A 21,680-nucleotide genomic window follows, 5' to 3' on the forward strand; every position below is an offset into this window, starting at 1 on the left:
GCAATACTGTGTTTAAAATATACCCATATTATGCTCGGTGAAACAGGCCTTTGTTTGCTGTGGTGTTTTTGTTTTTTTTTACTAACTTACCCTGCATACACAATAAGATTTGTATAGTATTTAGGGGCCTTTTACACAGGACTTTTGTGTAAAATCGTAATATACAGTAAAAATTTGCAATCAACAGTAAGGGTATGTGCACACACAAACTCAGAAACATCTGAAAATACGGAGCTGGTTTCAAGGGAAAACAGCTCCTTGTGTTGAGACGTTTTTTAATCAGTCGCGTTTTTTACAGTTGTTTTTGGAGCTGTTTTTCAATAGTCAATGAAAAACGGCTCCAAAAAACGGCTCAAGAAGTGACATGCACTTCTTTTTCGCGGCCGTTTTTTTTATGAGGACGTTTTTAAAAATGGCCGCGTAAAAAAACAGCCCGTCGGAACAGAACGCCGTTTTCCCATTGCAATCAATTGGCAGATGTTTAGAGGCATTCTGCTTCCGATTTTTCGCCCGTTTACGGCCCGAAAAACAGCCGTAAATAAGCAGTGTGAACGTACCCTAAGGGTATGTTCACACGAGGGCGTCCGTAACGGCTGAAATTACGGGGATGTTTCCGCCTGAAAACATCCCCGTAATTTCAGCCGTAACGGCATGTGCAGGCGCTTGAACGCCGCGTCCATTACGGACGGAATTGGCGCTGCTATTCATTGGAGTCAATGAATAACGGCTCCAATTACGGCCAAAGAAGTGACAGGTCACTTCTTTGACGCGGGCGTCTATTTACGCGCCGTCATTTGACAGCGGCGCGTAGATATACGCCTCGTGTGATCAGACAAACGTCTGCCCATTGCTTTCAATGGGCAGATGTTTGTCAACGCTATCGAGGGGCTATTTTCGGACGTAATTCGGGGCAAAAACGCCCGAATTACGTCCGTAATTAGTGCGTGTGAACATACCCTAAGTGTAAGGGCTCATTCAGACGAGCGTAAAACTCGTCAGACGTGCGTAAAACTCGTCAGACGAGCGTAAAACTCGTCAGACGAGCGTAAAACTCGTCAGACGAGTGTAAAACTCGTCAGACGAGCGTAAAACTCGTCAGACGAGCGTAAAACTCATTCAGACGAGCGTGAAAATCACGCACATCACACTGACCCATTGATTTCAATAGGGCCATTCACACATGCAGGAGTTTTCACGCAGTGTGTGTCCGTTGCGTAAAACTCACCGCATGTCATATATTGGTGCGTTTTTCACGCACCTATCGCCCATTGAATTCAATGGGTGCGTGAAAATCACGCACAGCACACAGATGCAAGATCCGTGTGCTGTGCGTGATTTACGCATCAATTCAATTAAAAATTACTAAAAAAAATATGTGCTTTGCGAGTGCGTGAATAACACATGTCCCTCGCAAAGCACACTGATGCATAACGGACCAGATTCTCGCGTGTTTTAGACGCGCTCGTGTGAATGTAAATATGTGCATTGATTTGACTTTTTTTATGATAACCAAAACATTATCGTTGGTCGGCGGTACGTTCCCTTGTGTTAATAGGCATTTGCGAGTCGATAACTAGACAGGAGGTGTGGTGTGGATTTGTTGGCCGAAAAGAGAAGCCATGTCAAAAGCGATCAAATTAACTGAAAAAAATCCGACTGTTGCATATAAATGCATGTCTTTCTAACGTTAATGATTCACTAGGTCATCGATCGGCACTTGCTTTTTACAAATTTATCTTCTCGTGTAAAAGGACCCTAATAATGGTAAAATTGGATGCAATGTTCTTTGCTGATAGCAGCAGGGGCACCGGCTACGCTCATATAGTCATCCGTGTTCGCTTTGTGTCATGTGACAATCCTTTACCATTGTGCAGAAAGTCACCAGATGATCACTGAGCTGCATGACCTTATGTTTGTTGTGAGTCACTCAATATGCTGCACGATTAAAGTTAACCATGTTTAATGCAATCATCCTAAAGTATTCATTAAAACACAGGTGTCACCCTGCTATGACTGGTTATAGAAATATGAGAATTATGTATATAGCATTTTCCTAATATAGTTTCAGAATCATTCCCTTTAAAGGTTATGTGAACCATTGTAGCCATTTTTTATTAAATGTTTGTATTTTGTGCTTAAAAACATTTTTCGAATTGACTTTTATTATTCTCTTTTGACTTTTTGCGATGCAGCTTCTCTGTATATTGTAAGAGCAATTTCTATAATTATCAAAATGACTGCATTTATGAATCCTGGACAAATTTGGTTATCGAGAAAAGGAACTCAAGAGTGATGATGATCACTCTCACAATATACTATAAATAGAAACAGCATAGCGACGAATCCATCAGTTTGCTGGACCTGACGGATTTTGGTTACAGTGGCGCTAGGCAGCTTCTATGTGTACTGCATACATAGTAGCCTTATCGCAATAAGTAAAGCGAATTTTTAATAAGTCAACGAAATTTTTTTTTTTTAAGTGCATACAATTCATAATAATAGCAATGAAGCTATAATGGTTTACATAGCCTTTAAGCCATGGGAGTGTTTCAATAATAACTAGCGGGTCTGTGGGAAATGTCAAGTTTCCTTTTCTTGTTTAGACTGTTGGCTGTCTTTTAGAGCAGCCCTATAGCTTGTCTGTGGTCTGTAGATAGACTGGCATAAACTGCTCATGACAGCTGATATGTAGGCCAAAAGTGTGAAACTACCTGCAGGTTATTGTCAGAAATGTCCCAAGTCTAAAGGCAGCATTTTTTGCAAGAACATATCATGGAAATGTATAGAATTCCCTAATACTTTATATTATTCAATGGCTCCAAAGGTGGAATCGCAATGCAGTGTTGTATTCACATATAATTGTGTTTGCGCTTTACTTGTGATTTTCTACAGGAAGTTGTCCGATATGACACACGGTCCATGTCCCCAATAATAACTGCTCATCACTGGTTTATGGGTTTAGTTCATTAGAAGTTCTATAGAGTTCTGCATTGCCTCAGGATTCATTATTTTGGCATGAAGACTTGTTGTGCTGTGTGTATTCTGTGTGACAGGCCGGCAGACATATCACTCAGCACTTTTTTCTCTTTTTCTAACAGACCAATGGTTACGAGGAGGAATTGCTTGGAGCAACTCCGTATAGGAAATCCAGCAGGGTCAGTGGAGAGCTGAAGATTGGCATGTGGCAGCCGCACTGGCTGGGCATATGTTCAGCTGCATTGAAGATGGCAAAAGCCAAAACCAGTTATTTGATTTGGGGCCTTTTTAACACTTTAAAAATGTCCTGTGAACAGTAGTAAATAATGACCCTAGCCCTTTATGTCCTACTATGGCCACAACTCCATGTGTTGGTTAATGTGAGTTGTGGTGTTTTTGCTTTACCTCCAGAGCTCAACAGGCAGTGGAGAGACCATCCCGTCTTCCCGGGGACCCCCCAGGGATGAGGCAATGGTTGGTTCTATGCTTGGTGTTGTATCTGGCGCTGGGTGTGCCGCTTGTGCATGGGAACCGCACACCCCTAAACAGAAAGTCTGTGTGTGGTGAATTACAATGCGATTAATATGTTTGCACAATCCAGTTGGTGTCTGGTTCAAAAGCTGCAAATTAATAATACTTAGTGGATGAAATGACTATTAAACTTGCTTTACTCTTTTTGTATTGATATTTCTAATTATTTGATGCAAAATATATACATAGAGCTAGGTATTACCTATCATTCTGCATACAGCAGTTAGTGGGATGCTGGTATGAGGCCATTATCAAGTATCATGGACTGACGATCCTTCTAGTCCAGCTGTTACTGAAGTGCAACATCCACAAGAGACAATGACCTACTTTGCTAATTGCTGAAATACCAAATGCTTTGCAATATTTGTGTGGAAAGGGTGTTTCTTATTATGAGTTCATATGTCCATTACCCAACACATTTCTAGCTCTACGCCGTGTTTTCCCATATCTGCAGCCACTGTGTATATATTTTTAAGTAAGTAGCTCTGTAGCTGTGGGCAGCTGCTAGGTTATCTGTAGATGGACCTCATTGTGATTCATGAGTGCTATACATTCGTGCACAGTACTTTTTAGGTGTAGGTAAAGTTGGGCCCTGTTCACATTGTTTGCGATTTACGTTTAGGGTTCACATCCGCATCGGGCTTCCGTTCATGGGTTCCATTGGACATTTCCGTTGGAGGAACTGATGAACGAAAAGCCAAACGGAAACCATAGCCTCCGTTTGCATTACTATTGATTGCAAAGCACATGTTTTCTTATTCTTCAATGGAATTGATGTGCAAATCATGCACAGCACACATGTGCATCCGTGTGCTGTGCCTGATTTTCACGCACCCATTGACATCAATGGGCGCGTAGATGCGTGAAAAACACACCAATATAGGACGTGCAGTGAGTTTCACGCAACGGACACGCTGCGTGAATGGCCCCATTGAAATCAATGGGTCGGTGTGCTGTGCGTGATTTTCACGCACAGCACACGGACGAGTTATACGCTCGTCTGAAGGAGCCCTAAGATATGTTTTCTTATATCCACAAGATGCTGGATGAAGTTATTCACGAATTCCATGAAACATGTCAATAAAAAATGTCACACAAACAAATGAAAGCTCCCGTCCTGAGGCTCTGTATTCCAGCAGATTTCACATACATTAAATATTAGGAACAACTAATGCTAAAGTCATTTGTGGCATCAATTAAACAATATGATTTTATATTCTTGTCATTTCCTTATAAACAATAGAGACTCAATGGTAACAGGAATTGTTTTGTGATGCAGTGCATGTCCGTGTGCCCTGAAGTTGAAAGGTTAACGCTGTCTGTCTCTGTCTGTCTGTCTTGACTGAACGGCTTCCATCTGTCATGCTTCTTCCTGTCTCTCCTGTATAGAGCGCTTATTACTCTGACCTCAGCCTGGCCAGTGCTCCACTCACAGCCAAGTCTCAGCAGCCGTCGGTACACAATGGAAATCGGGTCTGTTCCTTTCCGCTCACTTCTTGTTTCTGGTTGGCTTTTGTATAGTGCACTGTGTAACTTATTGAATGGCCTATCTGGCTATATTTGTGTGGAATGGTGTGATTAACTACAATTTCTGATTTTTATTTTTGTTAATTTTGAGGCAATTTCACATGTTGGACGAGCTTATATATGTAGAATGTTTATAGTTCTTGGATAGAGTAACAATTTATAAGCCCGGGTACCGATTGTTTTAAAAACTATGCACACCTTTGCAACCATTTTATTGGTTTCCATGGTTGCAGACTACAAACAAACTCTGTGTAGTCCTGCAGTCCTACTCGCCTACATCTGTCCTATATTTCTTGCTAACCTACATTTAGTATGTTAGATTGAAGTATAAGGACAGACAAGAGTGTGACTGCAGGGTCAAACTACACATGGTTTCTTTGTAGTCTGTTACCATGGAGACACATCGGTCTGCACAGGTGCTTTAGACACAAAGTTGTGGGAGATTTTTAATCAAGACTATTTGCAAAGTTGCTTCATTTTTAATTGTTAGTTGCATTAGATTAAAAAAAAAATGTATTGCAAAGGTGAACATATCATTTAAAGAGGCTCTGTCACCACAGAGTATAAGTGCCCTATCTTTTACATAATGTGATCGGCGCTGCAATGTAGATTACAGCAGTGTTTTTTATTTAGAAAAACTATCATTTTTGACCTATATTAGCTTTATGCTAATGAGTTTCTTAATGAACAACTGGGCGTGTTTTTTACTTTTTGGCCAAGTGGGCGTTGTACAGAGGAGTGTATGATGCTGTCCAATCAGTGACCAATCAGCGTCATGCACTTCTCCCCATTCATTTACACAGCACATGGCGATATAGCTATATCGCTATCTGCAGTCACATAAACACACTATAACATTACTGCAGTGTCCTGATAATGAATATACATTACCTCCAGCCAGGACGTGATGTGTATTCAGAATCTTGACACTTCGCTAATACAATCCCGACACTACAGCACAACAAGCGTAATCTCGCGAGATTACGCTGTAAACTGTCATTTCAAACGAGATTACGCTTGCTGTGCTGTAGTATAAAAAAAATTGGATTGCACTCCTGGTTAAGATATTCAGGTGCTATGAGGGTTCGGGTTTGGGTAACACAATATACATCAAGAAGATAACTCAAACACTCAAGCGAATGGATAAGAAAGATTTGTTTATTATTTTGTTTTCAGTTTTATCTTCACTGAAGTAAATCTTCACAAGATTTCCGTAATTTTTTACAGGCGATTTTTATCGACGTTTCGGCCAAACCAGGCCCTTATTATCGCTTAAACTCTAGTAATGTAGATGATGACTACTCCTACTGCACATGCTTGGAGTTATGATCACTGCTCTTTGATATCATCTTGAACAAGATGATATCAAACTGCTAGAGCAGTGATCATAAATCCAAGACTGTGCAGTAGGAGTAGTCATCATCTACATTACTAGAGTTTAAGCGATTATGATAAGGGCCTGGTTTGGCCGAAACGTTGATAAAAATCACCTGTAAAAAATTACGGAAATCTTGTGAAGATTTACTTCAGTGAAGATAAAACTGAAAACAAAATAATAAACAAATCTTTCTTAACCCAAGCACTCAAGCGAATGGATATCTTCTTGATGCTGTGCTGTAGTGTCGGGATTGTATTAGCGAAGTGTCAGGATTCTGAATACACATCACGTCCTGGCTGGAGGTAATGTATATTCATTGTCAGGACACTGCAGTAACGTTATAGTGTGTTTATGTGGCTGCACATAGCGATATAGCTATATCGCTATGTTCTGTATAAATGAATGGAGAGAAGTGTATGACTCTGATTTGTCACTGATTGGTCAGCATCATACACTCCTCTGTACAATGCCCACTTGGCCAAAAAGTAAGACGCCCAGTTGTTCATTGAGAAACTCATTAGCATAAAGCGAATATAGGTCATAACTTCGTCAAAAATGATTGTTTTTCTAAATAAAAAAACACTGCTGTAATCTACATTATAGCGCCGATCACATCATGTACAAGATAGGCCACTTATAATGTGGTGACAGAGCCTCTTTAAGATGTATTCACATAATTCTTATGATTCCCGGCTAGCATCATCTCATGAAACCTATTCATTTACGCTGGCAGTAACTCGTTGTAACACATGTTTGAGGTTCTCACCAATTACAGGCTGTTCTTAATGAACTAAATGGGTTCTATACATAGATCTAGAAAGAGGGGAAAAAAAAAGAACTGAGCATGTTCAGTGGACCAACTTAATCTCATTCACAGTCTTAGAATTTTGTATTTATATGGTCTTTTGTGATTTGATCCATTGGCTTAAATGATCTTATCTGCATAAAATTTCTTAACATTTTCCAGACCTGATTATTATCATTACTGCTACAATTGTAGTTTAAGCATGTAAACATGGAAAACTTCTCTATGGGGAGTCGCAGAACTGGGTCATTTTTGTGATGACGGTCTATCGTGTAACTTTGGTAAGTATATAAATTCGGTCAGATGGAAGTATTGTCCCCATTTTTTAACGGTATTCCATCCCTCGTACCCAGAGCCCCCGGGGTTCTACTGAAGTATACTTGGAGCACCTTGGGGATCTATGGTGCGGTGTGTTCAGTTGAACCACAGGGAGGAGGGGTCCGGGCGTTAGACTGAATACGGAGTTAAACACAGCTACAATATGGCCATTTGAATGAGACCTCTGTTGTGTGTTCTCCCTTTAGGACAGATTGGCTAGTCTGCTCTTCATGGACAAGATCCATACATAGTTATCTGGGCGTACTCTTTTGTTGTTTTCAGTCTATATTATAACCGCAAAGACATTCGGTTGTTGCATTGGGCATGCTCAGTTTTTTTTAAAAATTATTTTGTAGAATTGTATGGACCCCTTCCAATTTTACATGGTCACGTAGTGGAGATTGCCTTCTAGTACATCTCAGAAAGCCACAGGCTGTATAACCCTGCCCTGATATGTATGATGTAGTGTGATGTCTCAATTTATATTGATGCTGATCCTGTCCATCATTATCATGATGACAGGAGTAAATTCTTTCTTTTTGCCTCACACTTTCATCCTCTCTTTCCAGCCATCACTATTGAACTGCAACTCTCTACCTTCCAGATCACAGCGGGTGGGTCACCTCTTAGTCAATCCACTATAATTCTTTGCTTTCCTTTCCTTGCTTTTAAGTTACATTTTCCCGCATGACTTTTTGTTTCCTTCCCTTATCTGTTTGTATCATTGTACCCCAGCTGACTGTTTGCTTTCCTTCTTCTCCTTGCTGGTAGGGGTCTCTGTATGATGAGGGTGCCACCAGCGGTAGCCGTCGATCTTCAAGTTCACGACCTGTGAGATTATTATCCTTGCCTATGTTTCTCCTTTACAATAATCTGTATATTAGACTTTAAGATGCTGTGGTTGGAATTCGCACAACTGCTGCTCCATAACAAAAATTTGCGGCAGGCCACGCCCTTTCACTAATCCCTCCTCCCCCCCCCCCCCACTTTCCAGAAAAGTGACAAAGGCAGCGTGCAAAGACAAGTCTCCAAATTTTGGAGGAAAAAAATACCTCTGTTGCGCAAATTACAACTTTGCCAGACCAAAGATCTGGCGTAGATTGCTTAATAGATCGGCCCCAAAGTCTTACATTTTCCTAATAGCAATTTTAGAAATATGTCTGCCCTTGTGATCACTATTTCTCTGCAGAAACATTTTGATACATGAGACAGAAATGAGCAGCTCTCTCTATATCCGCTTTGTACTTGCGGTGCAGTCGGCCTTTAAACAAATAGCTGAGTTGGACGTTCTTTTCACACTGGTGCTGCCCTAACACACATCTCGCAGAGCATTTCAATAAGAGGAATGTTTATCTAAGCTGTATTCCTGAGAACCTTTTGCCCATTTGATTATTTTTAGCGTGGCACTTAGCTTATTGTTGTCATAGCAGGACTAGTTGGACAGGCCTGTAAATGGAGAAAAGGCTAGGACTTATTGTTCAGGTAAATATAATAGCCTTGAAATATCCTACTGTATAACAGGGGCACCATCCTGCTCCGTTCAGATTCTCATTCTTTTATAGACCTCTTTATATTCATTTTACTATATATCTGGTCATTCTCCTTTTTTTTTTGTTTCTATTTTTCTGTCATGCTGATGTTCCTTTCCTTATACTTTTGTGCTTCGTGACTATTGAAGCCCTCTGAGTACAGTTGTTACCTGGGTTCTGGATCTCGTGCCTCTTCTCGTGCCAGCTCTGCCCGTGCCAGCCCAGTGGTGAGGACTGTTTTTATTCTGTCCTTTCTTTAATGCCTCTTCCTAAAGTGTTGTGTGTAAGGGTTTCGTTCGCATGGGATTAAGGCTGTGTTCTTCTCCTACTGACTTTAATTTAGGAAAATGTATGATTGTGATGTTCCATGGAAGCAGTACTAGGGGCGTTTCCTTGAACACATTGGTGTGATTGGTTGCCAACGTTTTTGGTTAAAGAGGCTCTGTCACCAGATTTTTCAACCCCTATCTGCTATTGCAGCAGATAGGCGCTGCAATGTAGATTACAGTAACGTTTTTATTTTTAAAAAACGAGCATTTTTGGCCAAGTTATGACCATTTTTGTAGTTATGCAAATGAGGCTTGCAAAAGTCCAAGTGGGTGTGTTTAAAAGTAAAAGTCCAAGTGGGCGTGTATTATGTGCGTACATCGGGGCGTTTTTAATACTTTTTACTAGCTGGGCGTTCTGACGAGAAGTATCATCCACTTCTCTTCAGAACGCCCAGCTTCTGCCAGATCACGCTGTGACGTCACTCACAGGTCCTGCATCGTGTCAGACGAGCGAGGACACATCGGCACCAGAGGCTACAGTTGATTCTGCAGCAGCATCAGCGTTTGCAGGTAAGTAGCTACATCGACTTACCTGCTAAAATGGTCATAACTTGGCCAAAAATGCTCGTTTTTTAAAAATAAAAACGTTACTGTAATCTACATTGCAGCGCCTATCTGCTGCAATAGCAGATAGGGGTTGCAAAATCTGGTGACAGAGCCTCTTTAAAGAGACTGCAGTAAATTGTGTGGGTTTATTTTTGCCATGTTTTTGTGGCTCAGTAATGGTACAGCTTTTGTGCCGCGCCACTACCTATTGTCACGGTCTGTGGGTATGTGGACCCACTAGGCCGCACCGCTGTAGCGTGGAGGCAGCTGGCCAAACACAGCACCCAAACAATAAAAAGTCGAGCACCACGTTACCTGAATAGTCCAGACAGTGGCAGAGACTTTAGCACGGATGGAGGTGGGTGCAGCAGGCTGCGCAAGACGTGGCGGATGACAGGCTGCGCCAGACGTGGCGGGTGACAGCAGGTGCAGTAGGATGCGCCAGACGTGGCGGATAACAGGAGCAGCAGAACACTACTCCAATCACTAGCAGGCTCAGGAACAATAACACACCACGGGATACAGGTAGCAGGGCACGGGAACACTGGAACAGGGTAAACACTAAGGGACCATTTGCAAAGACTAACATGGGAATTACTAACAATGCTCAGGCAAGGAGTGAAGGGGCAGGGCCCTTTTATAGTCCAGGGTGATCTGGGAGTAATTAGTCCATTCTTAACGTGTGCGCGCCAGCCCTTTAAGGCCGGGAATGAGCTCATGCGCGCACCCTAGTGGTCACTGCAGGCCAGGACGGCTGCATGTGCTGCCATCCTTGGGGAGGAAGACATCGGCAGGATGAAAGGGGTCTGCGGCCGTCACACCTATATGTAGATATGATTAAATATTGTGTATGTGATGAAAGTCAAGTAGCTATGCAAGGTTTCATTATGCTACAATATGTTGTGAATGAATCCACTTCATTTTTATGCATTCTGTGATTAGGATAGTGATCATTTAAAATAGTATGATAAAAACCTAAATGACACTTGCATGAGCTGAGCCACAAAAGTCTTGCAATGCTCAAGATGATGTTTGTTATTTTATTTATTTATTTTTGGTTCAAATGATAAAAACTGAATGTAGAATGTCAACCTTTTTTAATATAGTCCACTCATATTAAGTTCTTATGCCAAATGTGCTTCCACCTCTGATTATCAACGTTTTCCATATACATAACCGCACATATTTCCTCTTTTAATCAGTCTTCAGAACCCACTGGCCCGTCTTTATTGCGTCGTGGGTCCACCAGTGGCAGTGTCCACGCACAGAGTCATATTGAGGATGTGTCTGCTCCTTCAATAAGCAGAGTTAGTGCGTGTGGAGGCATGAAGTGCATTGTGTGGCTTTCGCTTGTTGATAACGTAAAATTTAGAATGCTGACAGCATTTTGTGTAGCGAACCAAACAACTAATCGGAAACTTTCTTGTGGGTGACATAAAAAATTTCAGCACATCTTCCATCTTATTTATTATTATTATTATTTAATATTAACGTATGTTACTGCCCTGAGAAACCATAACAGGACATCGGATATTTGCCTGTGCTGTACTAATACACCCAGGATTTAAACCTTTCTGTTCAGAGTTTAACTTCTGTTTATTTTTTAATATTTCAGGTTGAGGAAAGATCAGATAAAGACTTTGCAGATAAGGTGAGTGTTTTGTTTTTTTAGCTACATTTATAGAACCGTGCTGGAATGGAATATGTTATGTAGTTTTCATTACTTTCATTGTTTTGCTAGTGACCACAAACGTAAAAAGTACACTTTAGTGAAAAACGACAGGAAGCTAGCAACTCTTCACACGTGGTCACCCTGTTCTCCTAAGGTGCTACTAACACGTCCTTCTCAGGGGAACTGTGGCAGTGGCGTTCAGCGCTCACTCTTTAGGCTGGGTTCACAGGAGCACATTACGTCCGTAAAGGACGGAACGTATTTCGGCCGTAAGTCTCGGACTGTACACACTGCAGGGAGCCGGGCTCCTAGCATTATAGTTATGTACGACGCTAGGAGTCCCTGCCTCTCCATGGAACTACTGTCCCGTACTGAAAACATGATTACAGTACGGGACAGTTGTCCTGCAGCGAGGCAGGGACTCCTAGCATCGTACATAACTATGATGCTAGGAGCCCGGCTCTCTGCACTGTGTTCGGTCCGGGACTTGCGGCTGAAATACGTTCTGTCCATTACGGACCGAACATGCTCGTGTGAACCCAGCCTACCCGTGTGTCTTGTCACCGTTTATCTTGGCTGTATCACACATTTTAAAGCAAGTCACCTGGGATGATCTTGGGAAAGAAATGTATGGCCCTACTTTTTAACATTTTTAGAGACTTGGGTATTGTCTTTAAAAACGAGTTACAGAGATTACATAGAACTACAAGAATAACATAGAAATCATTGTTCGGAGCCGTGAGCAAGGACATGGCTACAGAAAGACTGAGCTTCCTCTCTGCCTTCTCTCCCCCGCTCTTCAATAGCTGCTGAAAAGCTGCAATATTTAAACAAAATGTGTGTTTTATGTCCTTACACTAATAATTGCACATTTTTATATTTAAGTTTTAGATGGCATATTAAAGGGATGTGATTTTTTTCTTATTAGGGGCTGAAAATAAAATGCTTACCTATCCTTTCCCTCGGTGATCCATTGCTGTGGCTCCGGCGGCGCTCCTGGTGGTTGTTTATATGCACGTAGAGTGTAACCACTGCAGCCAATCAGAGGGCTCAGCTGGGCTCTTTGGTGACCAATGGTATTTCTAGCATAATGCCAGATATACAACATATGGTTGCTGAGCCCTCTGATTGGCTGCGGTGCCTCAGCAGCGCTGGATCACTGGGGGGCAAGAATAGGTAAGCATTGTTTTTTTTGGTTTATTTATTTAATTTCCAGCCCCTAATAAAAAAAAAAATGTCACATCCTGTTTAACCCTTTTAATGTAGTTCATGTTATGTAACAGCTTTACTATATTACATCAATAATTTATCTTACCTTCTGTCCCAGAGTGGCCGACCTGTCTCTAGCTTGTCTGCAGCAACTCTTGCTTCGTTGGGTGGGACATCTTCACGTAGGGGAAGCGGAGACACCTCCATATCTGTCGATACAGAGGCATCAATTCGAGAAATAAAGGTGAGTGTGCAAGCGCAGCAATTTTAAGAAGCTTCCAGGTATATCCACTTTAGAATGTTGTGAGGAGCTGCCACATGGACTGTAGTATCAAGATTAAGCTGATTCATGCTCTCTTTTTTTTGTCTAGTGATCCCTGTAAAAGAGGCTCTGTCACCACATTATAAGTGGCCTATCTTGTACATGATGTGATCGGCGCTGTAATGTAGATTACAGCAGTGCTTTTTTATTTAGAAAAACGATAAATTTTGACGGAGTTATGACCTATATTAGCTTTATGCTAATGAGTTACTCAATGGACAACTGGGCGTGTTTTACTATATGACCAAGTGGGCGTTGTACAGAGGAGTGTATGACGCTGACCAATCAGTGACCGATCAGCGTCATACACTTCTCTCCATTCATTTACACTGCAGATATCGATATAGCTATATCGCTATCTGCAGCCTCATACACACACACACTAACATTACTGCAGTGTCCTGATAATGAATATACATTACCTCCAGCCGTGACGTGTATTCATTCTCCTGACCACTTCGGTAGCGTCTGTGTGATTTACAGCACAGCACAGCGAGATCTCACTGTGGATGACAGTTTACAGCGTAATCTCACGAGACAACGCCTGCTATGCTGTAAATCACACAGACGCTACAGAAGTGGTCACGAGAATGAATACACATGATGTCCTGGCTGGAGGTAATGTATATTCATTGTCATGACACATGAGTAGCGTTATAGTGTGTTTATGTGACTGCAAATAGCGATATAGCTATATCGATATCTGCAGTGTAAATGAATGGAGAGAAGTGTATGACGCTGATTGGTCAGCGTCATACACTCCTCTGTACAACGCCCACTTGGTCATATAGTAAAACACGCCCAGTTGTCCATTAAGAAACTCATTAGAATAAAGCTCATATAGGTCATAACTCACTCAAAAATGATCGTTTTTCTATATAAAAAAACACTGCTGTAATCTACATCATGTACAATATAGGGCACTTATAATGTGGTGACAGAGCCTCTTTAAGTGGTAGGGATCCCTGGATGGTGAGACCTCCTTTTGGAATTTGCGTTTGATTTCTATTGCTTAGCAGCAATAAGTTATTTCTGGAGTGACTGGACTTGTAGGCAATAAAACAAAGTTTACTCTACTGATATTCATAATTGGGCGGTTACTCCACTGTGATGGTGTTTGCTTTAGCAGTAATCACATTTTACACAATAATGAATAATATTTGATTTGCAATTTTTTTGTCTTGTTTTTAGAAAAATGTTTGACATGCAACATATCTCGAAAAACGTTTTATGAAATCTAAGCCACGTGACCACTTACATGTCTGTGTCAAAAAAACATAAAAATGTCTCCAACTGCTGTCTTCGTGCATGTGGCACAAATATTTAGCCCATCTGTAAAGAAATACAACACATATAAGAGTGAGGGGGCTCTCTCCATTCCAGATCAGAGTAGTACAATGCTTACCACAAACTGATTATTCCTGAAATGTTGGAAACCAGGTACTCCACTACTAATACGTTTACCACCACCTCTTTATTATGTTTTTCCCTTAAAGTGGTCCTCTGCTTTGGCCAATCTCTTCTTGTTACAATAATTGGTCCCTTGACAATAAGCTGATCACAAAGTGTCCCCCTGCTGGGACCCCCAGCAATCAGCAGTTAGCTGTGCGGAAACTTGGCAGAAAAGGTCGCCGATCAACGAGGCAGCTCGTTTTCTCCTTTCACAAGGAGCAATTAATGGTTATGTACGGGGACGAGCGATCGTTACTACAATCGTTCGTCCCCATACCTTTTAGTCATGTCGGCAGGTAGATGTGCTGCTGACGAATAACATTTATTGCTGCATAACGAGCAGATCGGCCGATGAGCACATTGGCTGATCGTTGCCCAGTTTACACAGGGCAATGATCGGGAACGAGCGTTCATACGAGCACTCGTTTGCCCGATCATTGACCCGTGTAAAAGTGTTGAAGTATTACACAATCCCCATTCAAATCAATAGGTTGTCTATATAATACAGGACAGATCCTCCAGAGCGAGAGATGCTTTTTGTGACCACTCTGGTGGAGATGAGGATCCTGAACAAGGGACCCCCTTCTATTAGCTAATTTCCTAATAGAGATATATGAAAATGGGTTTTCTAACTCCTTTAAAGAGGCTCTGTCACCAGATTATAAGTGCCCTATCTCCTACATAATGTGATTGGCGCTGTAATGTAGATAACAGCAGGGGTTTTTATTTTGAAAAACGATCAATTTTGAGCAAGTTATGAGCTAGTTTAGATTTATGCTCATGAGTTTCTCAATGGACAACTGGGCGTGTTTTTACTTTTTACCAACTGGGTGTTGTACAGAGGAGTGTATGAGGCTGACCAATCAGTGACTAATCAGCATCATACACTTCTCATTGTTCCAGCCCAGCTTCTTTCACTGCACAATCACACTGTGCTGTGGATCATGCTGGGCTGGAACAATGAGAAGTGTATGATGCTGATTAGTCACTGATTGGTCAGCCTCATACACTTCTCTGTACAACACCCAGTTGGTAAAAAGTTAAAACACGCCCAGTTGTCCATTGAGAAACTCATTAGCATAAATCTAAACTAGCTCATAACTTGCTCAAAAATGATCGTTTTTCAAAATAAAAACCCCTGCTGTTATCTACATTATAGCGCCAATCACATTATGTAGGAGATAGGGCACTTATAATCTGGTGACAGAGCCTCTTTAAGTCAGTGAATGCAGCACTGTGTTCTACGGAGTGTCATTCCCCACCCTCCTAATTGAGAATGGAGGATTTGAGAATTTGTCTCTTGACCTATTTGTTCTAGAACCTGTTTGTGGTATTGTTTTCCTGTACTGCCTGTCTAGATTCAATTATTTTTCATTTTAGTTTCTCAAATTACCTAAAACTTGTTTTCTCCGAAATTTTAAGACACCTGCTGTCTTGTTTAGAATCTGAGCCACATATTTTGCGACTTTCTTCATTATAAGCTGCAGCATTGTTTACGTTGCTTAATTGTTGAATTAAACTGCAATGGCGTGAACAGTCCTTTAGGCTTCGTTCACATCTGCTTTGGATGCTCCGTTAGGGGCCTCTGTCGCAGATCCAGCAGGGATTACCGGAGATTGCCAGAGACAAAAGCACAGCATGCTGCGCTATCGTGACCTGAAAAATCACGGACACCCAACGGAACCCATTGAAGTTAATGGGTTTGATCGACGAAGCAGAATATCGGAATTTTACAACGCATCTGCGAACCAGGCCTTACCTGATCATTGGCCAGTGTAAAAGAGTGTGTTGGACAATAATGCAATTAAAGAGGATATTTTAAAGGGGTCTGGACCCGCACAAAAAGTGTAATAATAAATAATACCAAGGGACTGTATTCAAGGCGAAAAAGGACATGTGATGTTTTTTTTTTTTTTTTTAAACCACATACCTCCCCTTATTCCCGTCGTCCTCCAGATCCCAGTGCTATAATAGTTTTGATCAGTGGGGTCCAGGTGTGGAGAATTGCTCGGGGGAGTGCTGTTCTGCTTCGTCACTGATTGGCTTTCTTCGTAAAGCCAAGCGAGCGGTGTAGGGTCTCATAGACATTCTATTGAGCCCGTACACCACTCAGACGAAAGCTTAGCAGAAACTATCAGAAACGAAGCAGCCCAGTGCTCGCCCGAGCGCTTCTGCCGCTCGTTTTAGCGATCGGTGGGGGTTTCAGTTCTCAAACTTTTGACATGTCACTATATATCAAATGTTTTCTTTTAAAGTTCGTGCAGTTGAAAAAAAGACGTGTCCATCAAGTTCAACCAAGTTTAGTTACCCTTTAACTGAGCTCTGCTCTCCATTTGTCCTCCTGAATGGTTTGGTCCCAGCAGTTGAACTCACGCTGATGACATACTTTAGGAATATTCCATCAATCTACTTGATATGTGCAGTTTTGCTTTCGAAAATGACATTTTTTTTGCGCCTGTTTCTATTATGGCATACCTTACATATGCAAATTAGAAATGGATCGCTTTCTGGTCCAGACTCCAAAACACATTTCAGTTTATTTTTCCTCTATTTTATTTGCATTAAAAATATTCCCTTTTAAGGGAAGTAATTGTTGATTTGTTCAGTCATATTATTATTATTATTATTATTACCACTTTTACCGCTTGTCTATTAGTGACTGATTTTGGTAATAAATGTGTCGATTTTATGACTTTTGCATAAAACAGAAATTGTAACTCATCTTGGCCAGAAATTATATCTTTCTTGCTGACGTTGTTGTAACCACAACAAATTTATAGGTTTGGAATCTTTTAAATGTTCTCATTAATATCCTGATGTCATTTAAGATTAGGGAGTGGCTGGACTATGTAAGTCTTCGGTTCCAGCTGAGTTCATTTCCAGCTGTGCACAGCTGTCTTGCCCCAAATCTGCTAATCTTTCTGCCACTGGTTCAAGATACATGTGACGTTCTAACTAATCCCCAGTAGGAATTCTACATCATACGAGACGTGTTTGCTTTCTTCTATTTTCTTTCATACTTTGTTTTGTCTGCTGCTTTATTCCTATGCATTCTTTGTCCCTCTGTCAGGAGATCAGTGAGTTAAAGGAGCAGATTGAGGATGTAGAAGGCAGATACATGCAAGGGCTGAAGGAGATGAAGGTACTAGTCTGTGTGCCACTAATCTTTGACAGGGCATAACAGACGTATGTCTAAGGTGTGCAGCCAAACTCCACTATTAAGCCTTCACTTTAAATTGCTAGACTAATTTGTTTGGACTAATAGCCAAAATTTTATTTTTTAATTTTAAATGTTTGTTTTTATTATTAGCTGACACGTTTATATTCTGTCTCTCAGGACTCGTTGGCAGAAGTGGAGGAGAAGTATAAGAGGTCTATGGTGACAAATGCCCAGTTAGACAATGAGAAAACATCCTTGCAATATCAAGTGGACACTCTACGAGAGGTTCTGCAGGAGTTGGAAGAAGAACTGGCAGAATCCAGGCGTCAGTATGAAGACAAGCAGAAAGTGAGTTTGGAATCCACTTTAGAAACCCTTTTCCTTGGGACAGACAACGCTTATAATATGGGAGCAGCTGGGACAATTAGCCGATCCAACTCCCGAGACCCCCAGCAAACCGTTGATTTGACAGCCAGACATTTCTCCGACATTTCATTTTCTGCTAACACATCAACAGACATTAGAAGTAGTAAAGAAATCACAAATAGAGAAAAACACAAAAACGTATTGATATAATGTCAAGTTGCACTGCTTTCAGCCATTACCTAGTGGTAAGTGGAGCTATGTTGACTACATTATGGCATTTTATATACTTGTACTGTAGCAACATATCACAACACATGTACAATAAATGATTGCATCATACACTCCTGTATATAACCATATAAAAATAGGTATCTAAATGCTTCCCTAGAATTAACTAATGCCATTAGTCACTGAAGACCGTTTTCCAGGCGAATACGTTTTTTTTTTGTTTTTTTTTTAGAAAATACTTACTGTCTCCGTCAATTCTGTTTTCTTTTGAAATTTACCTCCGTCGGATGATCCTCTCATGACTCTTTCAGAATCTGCCCATCTTCTCCATTGTCCTGCATCCTGTCTGAGACGAGACCGACCAAACCTTCTTCTAGTACACACAAAAAAACAAAAAACTGCATCTAATTATAAGCAAACACCACATAATGTTAATCGAAAATTGAAAGCGTATTTAATTGCCATGTTGTTAAACTACTATTCATATCCATATGCAATATTCCTCATAATACTTGAAGTTTATCAGTGACCTTCAACTACTCAGATTTGACAAAAGTGGTTGCGTCATTTCAGTGTTTCTAAATTGTATTGTTCAGAAATGGTGAATTGATTTCCTATTAGTTTTTCTGTTATTACAAGGATAACAAACCATGCACAGTAGACATGTTTTGTTTCTGTATGTTTAATGCTACTTGTTTTCTTGGCAGGAGTGTGAGCGGCAGAAACACGATCAGGGTGTCCTCCGTTTCCAACTGGCTGAGATGAAGGAGGCCCTGGAGCAAAGGGAGGCTCTGATGACGGTGAGGAAGGAGAAACTGATTTACGCGGATAAAATACTACCCGTTTTATTACACTATTAGGCGGGATTCACACGACCGGGTCGTTCCCGAGCCCGAGTGTCGGCCGGTAAAATCGGCCATTTTGCCCGGCCGGTTTGCATTAAGTTTTGCATCCGTTCTGGGCCGGGCAGATCCGGATAGTGACATCAGCGGCAACTCCTGAAGGGGAATCCCCATGTGTTCGGGGATTCCGCTTCAGGAGTTTCCCCTGATGTCACTGCCCAGATATGGACAGAGACATCAAGCGCTCTGTCCAGGAGCGGAATCCCCGAAAACATGGGGATTCCGCTCCTTCAAGGAGCTAAAGTGCAACTAGCACATAGCAGAGCGGGGAGATACCTCCCCGCTCTGCTATAGTGGCGTCGCTACAGTAGTAGCAGCCGCAGCAGCTGCTAGCGGCGCCATCGAAGGTGTCGCCGGGCCAGGGTGCTTTTCAAGCAGGGGAAGGGAGCCAGCGTAGCGCTCCCTCCACCTGCTGTACACCCCGGCCCTGCCACACAGTGTACAGCGATGCCATTCGTCAGAATGGCATCAACTCCTCCTCACATGCACTCTGCGCTGTGAGGAGGAGGAGATAGAGCGCAAGCTCCGGAAAACCCGGCCATCACTCGGGACACATCCCGGTGATGGCCGTGTAATACCCGGCCCCATAGACTTCTATGGGAGCCGGGCGGCCGGGTACCCGGGCGAAAATAGAGCATGTCCTATTTTTTGACGGCCGGTTTTCCAGGCCGTCAAAAAATCGGTCGTGTGAATAGCCCCATTAGGGGTCTATTATTCCCAATGCAGCCGGGTGCCTGCCGATTTATGAACGGCCGGGAAACCCTGCCGTGTGAATGAGGCCTTAGTCAAGTTTTATTTGTTTTCATGAAGTCCTTATGGAATTGCAGAATGGGGTGGCCTTCAGGACTAATGATAAATATATTTTGAGTGTGTTAGCCACCTTGTTCTGTTGGTGATTCCTGTTTCTTTTCTGTCTTGTCTAGTCTTTCCATTTTGATCTCTCTTGAATTTCCTGTTTTTATTTTTGTCTTTTTTTTCCTGCTGCCCTTTGCTGACCACTAGGAAATTCGCCAACTGCAACAGAAACAAGAAATCAGTGACCGTGAGATCTGTGACCTTAAAGAAACCATAGAGTGGAAAGATAAAAAAATAGGGGTATGAATCCTTGTTAAGGATTTCTGTTAACTGAACAGGGAAATGACTTGGAGGTTAATGAGTCCTCAAAAGTAAAAATAGTCTGGACTATATATGGCCCTCCAAGCGTGTGTGAAGGGAACCTGAATGCTGCCTTCACACAACAGTAATATGGCTCCAAGCAAGAGATTTATATTTAATATGAATAACCAGGATCCTGGCATGTGGGAAACCTTTCCAAAAGGTTCTTGTTTAGTATTATTTTTTTGGGCACTAATGGAGTCGTATAAGGTTTTTTGTGAATGCGGTCTAAATGTACAAGATCTGGTGGGTAGCGATAACTTTCCTGAAGCTTTTATTAGACATTTTTTTATTATATGACGCTTATCTGTACCGTTAATTTGGAACACTCAGAACTATATAAAAAATGTTGGCTTACTGTAATATCTATCAGAATTTAATGAAGCTTTAAATCTAAGTACATAGCTTATGAAGTGCACCTTGTTGAAAGTGATTAATATTCTTAACATATATGCATTTAAATGATTTTGAAGGTTCTTAGAACTGCAGATATGTGACCTCAAGCAGGGATCATGAAGAGCAGAATTTTTCCTGGACTTTTTTGCCAGTTATTCCATAGGAGAACACTACAGTTAGCCTCACCCCAGCCTGCAATGGCTGATAACAGGAAAAGATAGCATGCATTCCACTGCCCATGGAATGTAGATGTTCTTTAGTACTTTTATTGTCGTTTTTGGTTCTGTTTCATATAACAAGCAAACACTGGCAGCATACTTAGCCCACATACTTGCTAAATGTAGGAAAAGGTTTAGACTCTCAGAGTTAATTTAATCAGCCTAAATGTCGTAAAGAATGGCCCAAGGCTCCTATTATTGCCAAATATGTATATGAATGTTTCAATCTTTTCTTATCGGTTTCTGCCGGCTTCAATAATATCTTGCCTTTTCTTTCTATCTTAACTCTGGAAGTGCAGGCTCTAGAGAGACAAAAAGAGTTTTTTGATCCAGTCCGCAGTGAGCGTGATGCCCTCAGGGAAGAGGTGACCCATTTACGGGAAGAGTTCAAGGTACAATTGATTATATAGTTTTAAACTGTTTTATTATGTATGTGTAAATCGTTTAGTGAGGTAAGTTCATATCATAGGAATAACACCACCTGTCAATGAGGGCTGCAAGACGGACCCTAAAGTCTGCTTTCAAGGAGTCCTCTATCGCTCATGTTGGTTTTTGCCTGCTGATCCTTTAATAGAGATGTCTTGCATCCACTCCTCTCCTTCTAGTCTATTGTAGTAGCATGCTGAAGTGTAATTCCAGCTATTTGGCGGCCACCAGAATT

General features: G+C 41.5%; 1 protein-coding gene across 8 annotated transcripts in view; it reads left to right on the top strand.

Annotated features, from left to right (window-relative positions):
- Positions 1 to 21,680, top strand: part of LRRFIP1 (LRR binding FLII interacting protein 1) — a 105,524-nt gene that overhangs the window by 64,607 nt on the left and 19,237 nt on the right. For 5 of the 8 annotated variants that reach the window (XM_075829620.1, XM_075829621.1, XM_075829615.1 and 2 more), the window contains 9 exons: positions 4,897 to 4,980; positions 8,105 to 8,149; positions 8,307 to 8,366; positions 9,214 to 9,291; positions 11,555 to 11,590; positions 12,939 to 13,064; positions 17,932 to 18,102; positions 19,056 to 19,148; positions 21,319 to 21,411. In XM_075829620.1, coding sequence (XP_075685735.1) covers positions 4,897 to 4,980; positions 8,105 to 8,149; positions 8,307 to 8,366; positions 9,214 to 9,291; positions 11,555 to 11,590; positions 12,939 to 13,064; positions 17,932 to 18,102; positions 19,056 to 19,148; positions 21,319 to 21,411 — 786 coding nt within the window. Of the gene's footprint in view, positions 1 to 3,098; positions 3,156 to 3,387; positions 3,451 to 4,896; positions 4,981 to 8,104; positions 8,150 to 8,306; positions 8,367 to 9,213; positions 9,292 to 11,554; positions 11,591 to 12,938; positions 13,065 to 17,931; positions 18,103 to 19,055; positions 19,149 to 20,252; positions 20,346 to 21,318; positions 21,412 to 21,680 lie in introns of all 8 variants that reach the window. The other 3 variants (XM_075829622.1, XM_075829618.1, XM_075829619.1) reach the window with 3 other exon arrangements.

Source organism: Rhinoderma darwinii, chromosome 6 (assembly GCF_050947455.1).
Source record: "Rhinoderma darwinii isolate aRhiDar2 chromosome 6, aRhiDar2.hap1, whole genome shotgun sequence".
In the NCBI taxonomy this organism is placed as follows: Eukaryota; Metazoa; Chordata; class Amphibia; order Anura; family Rhinodermatidae; genus Rhinoderma; species Rhinoderma darwinii.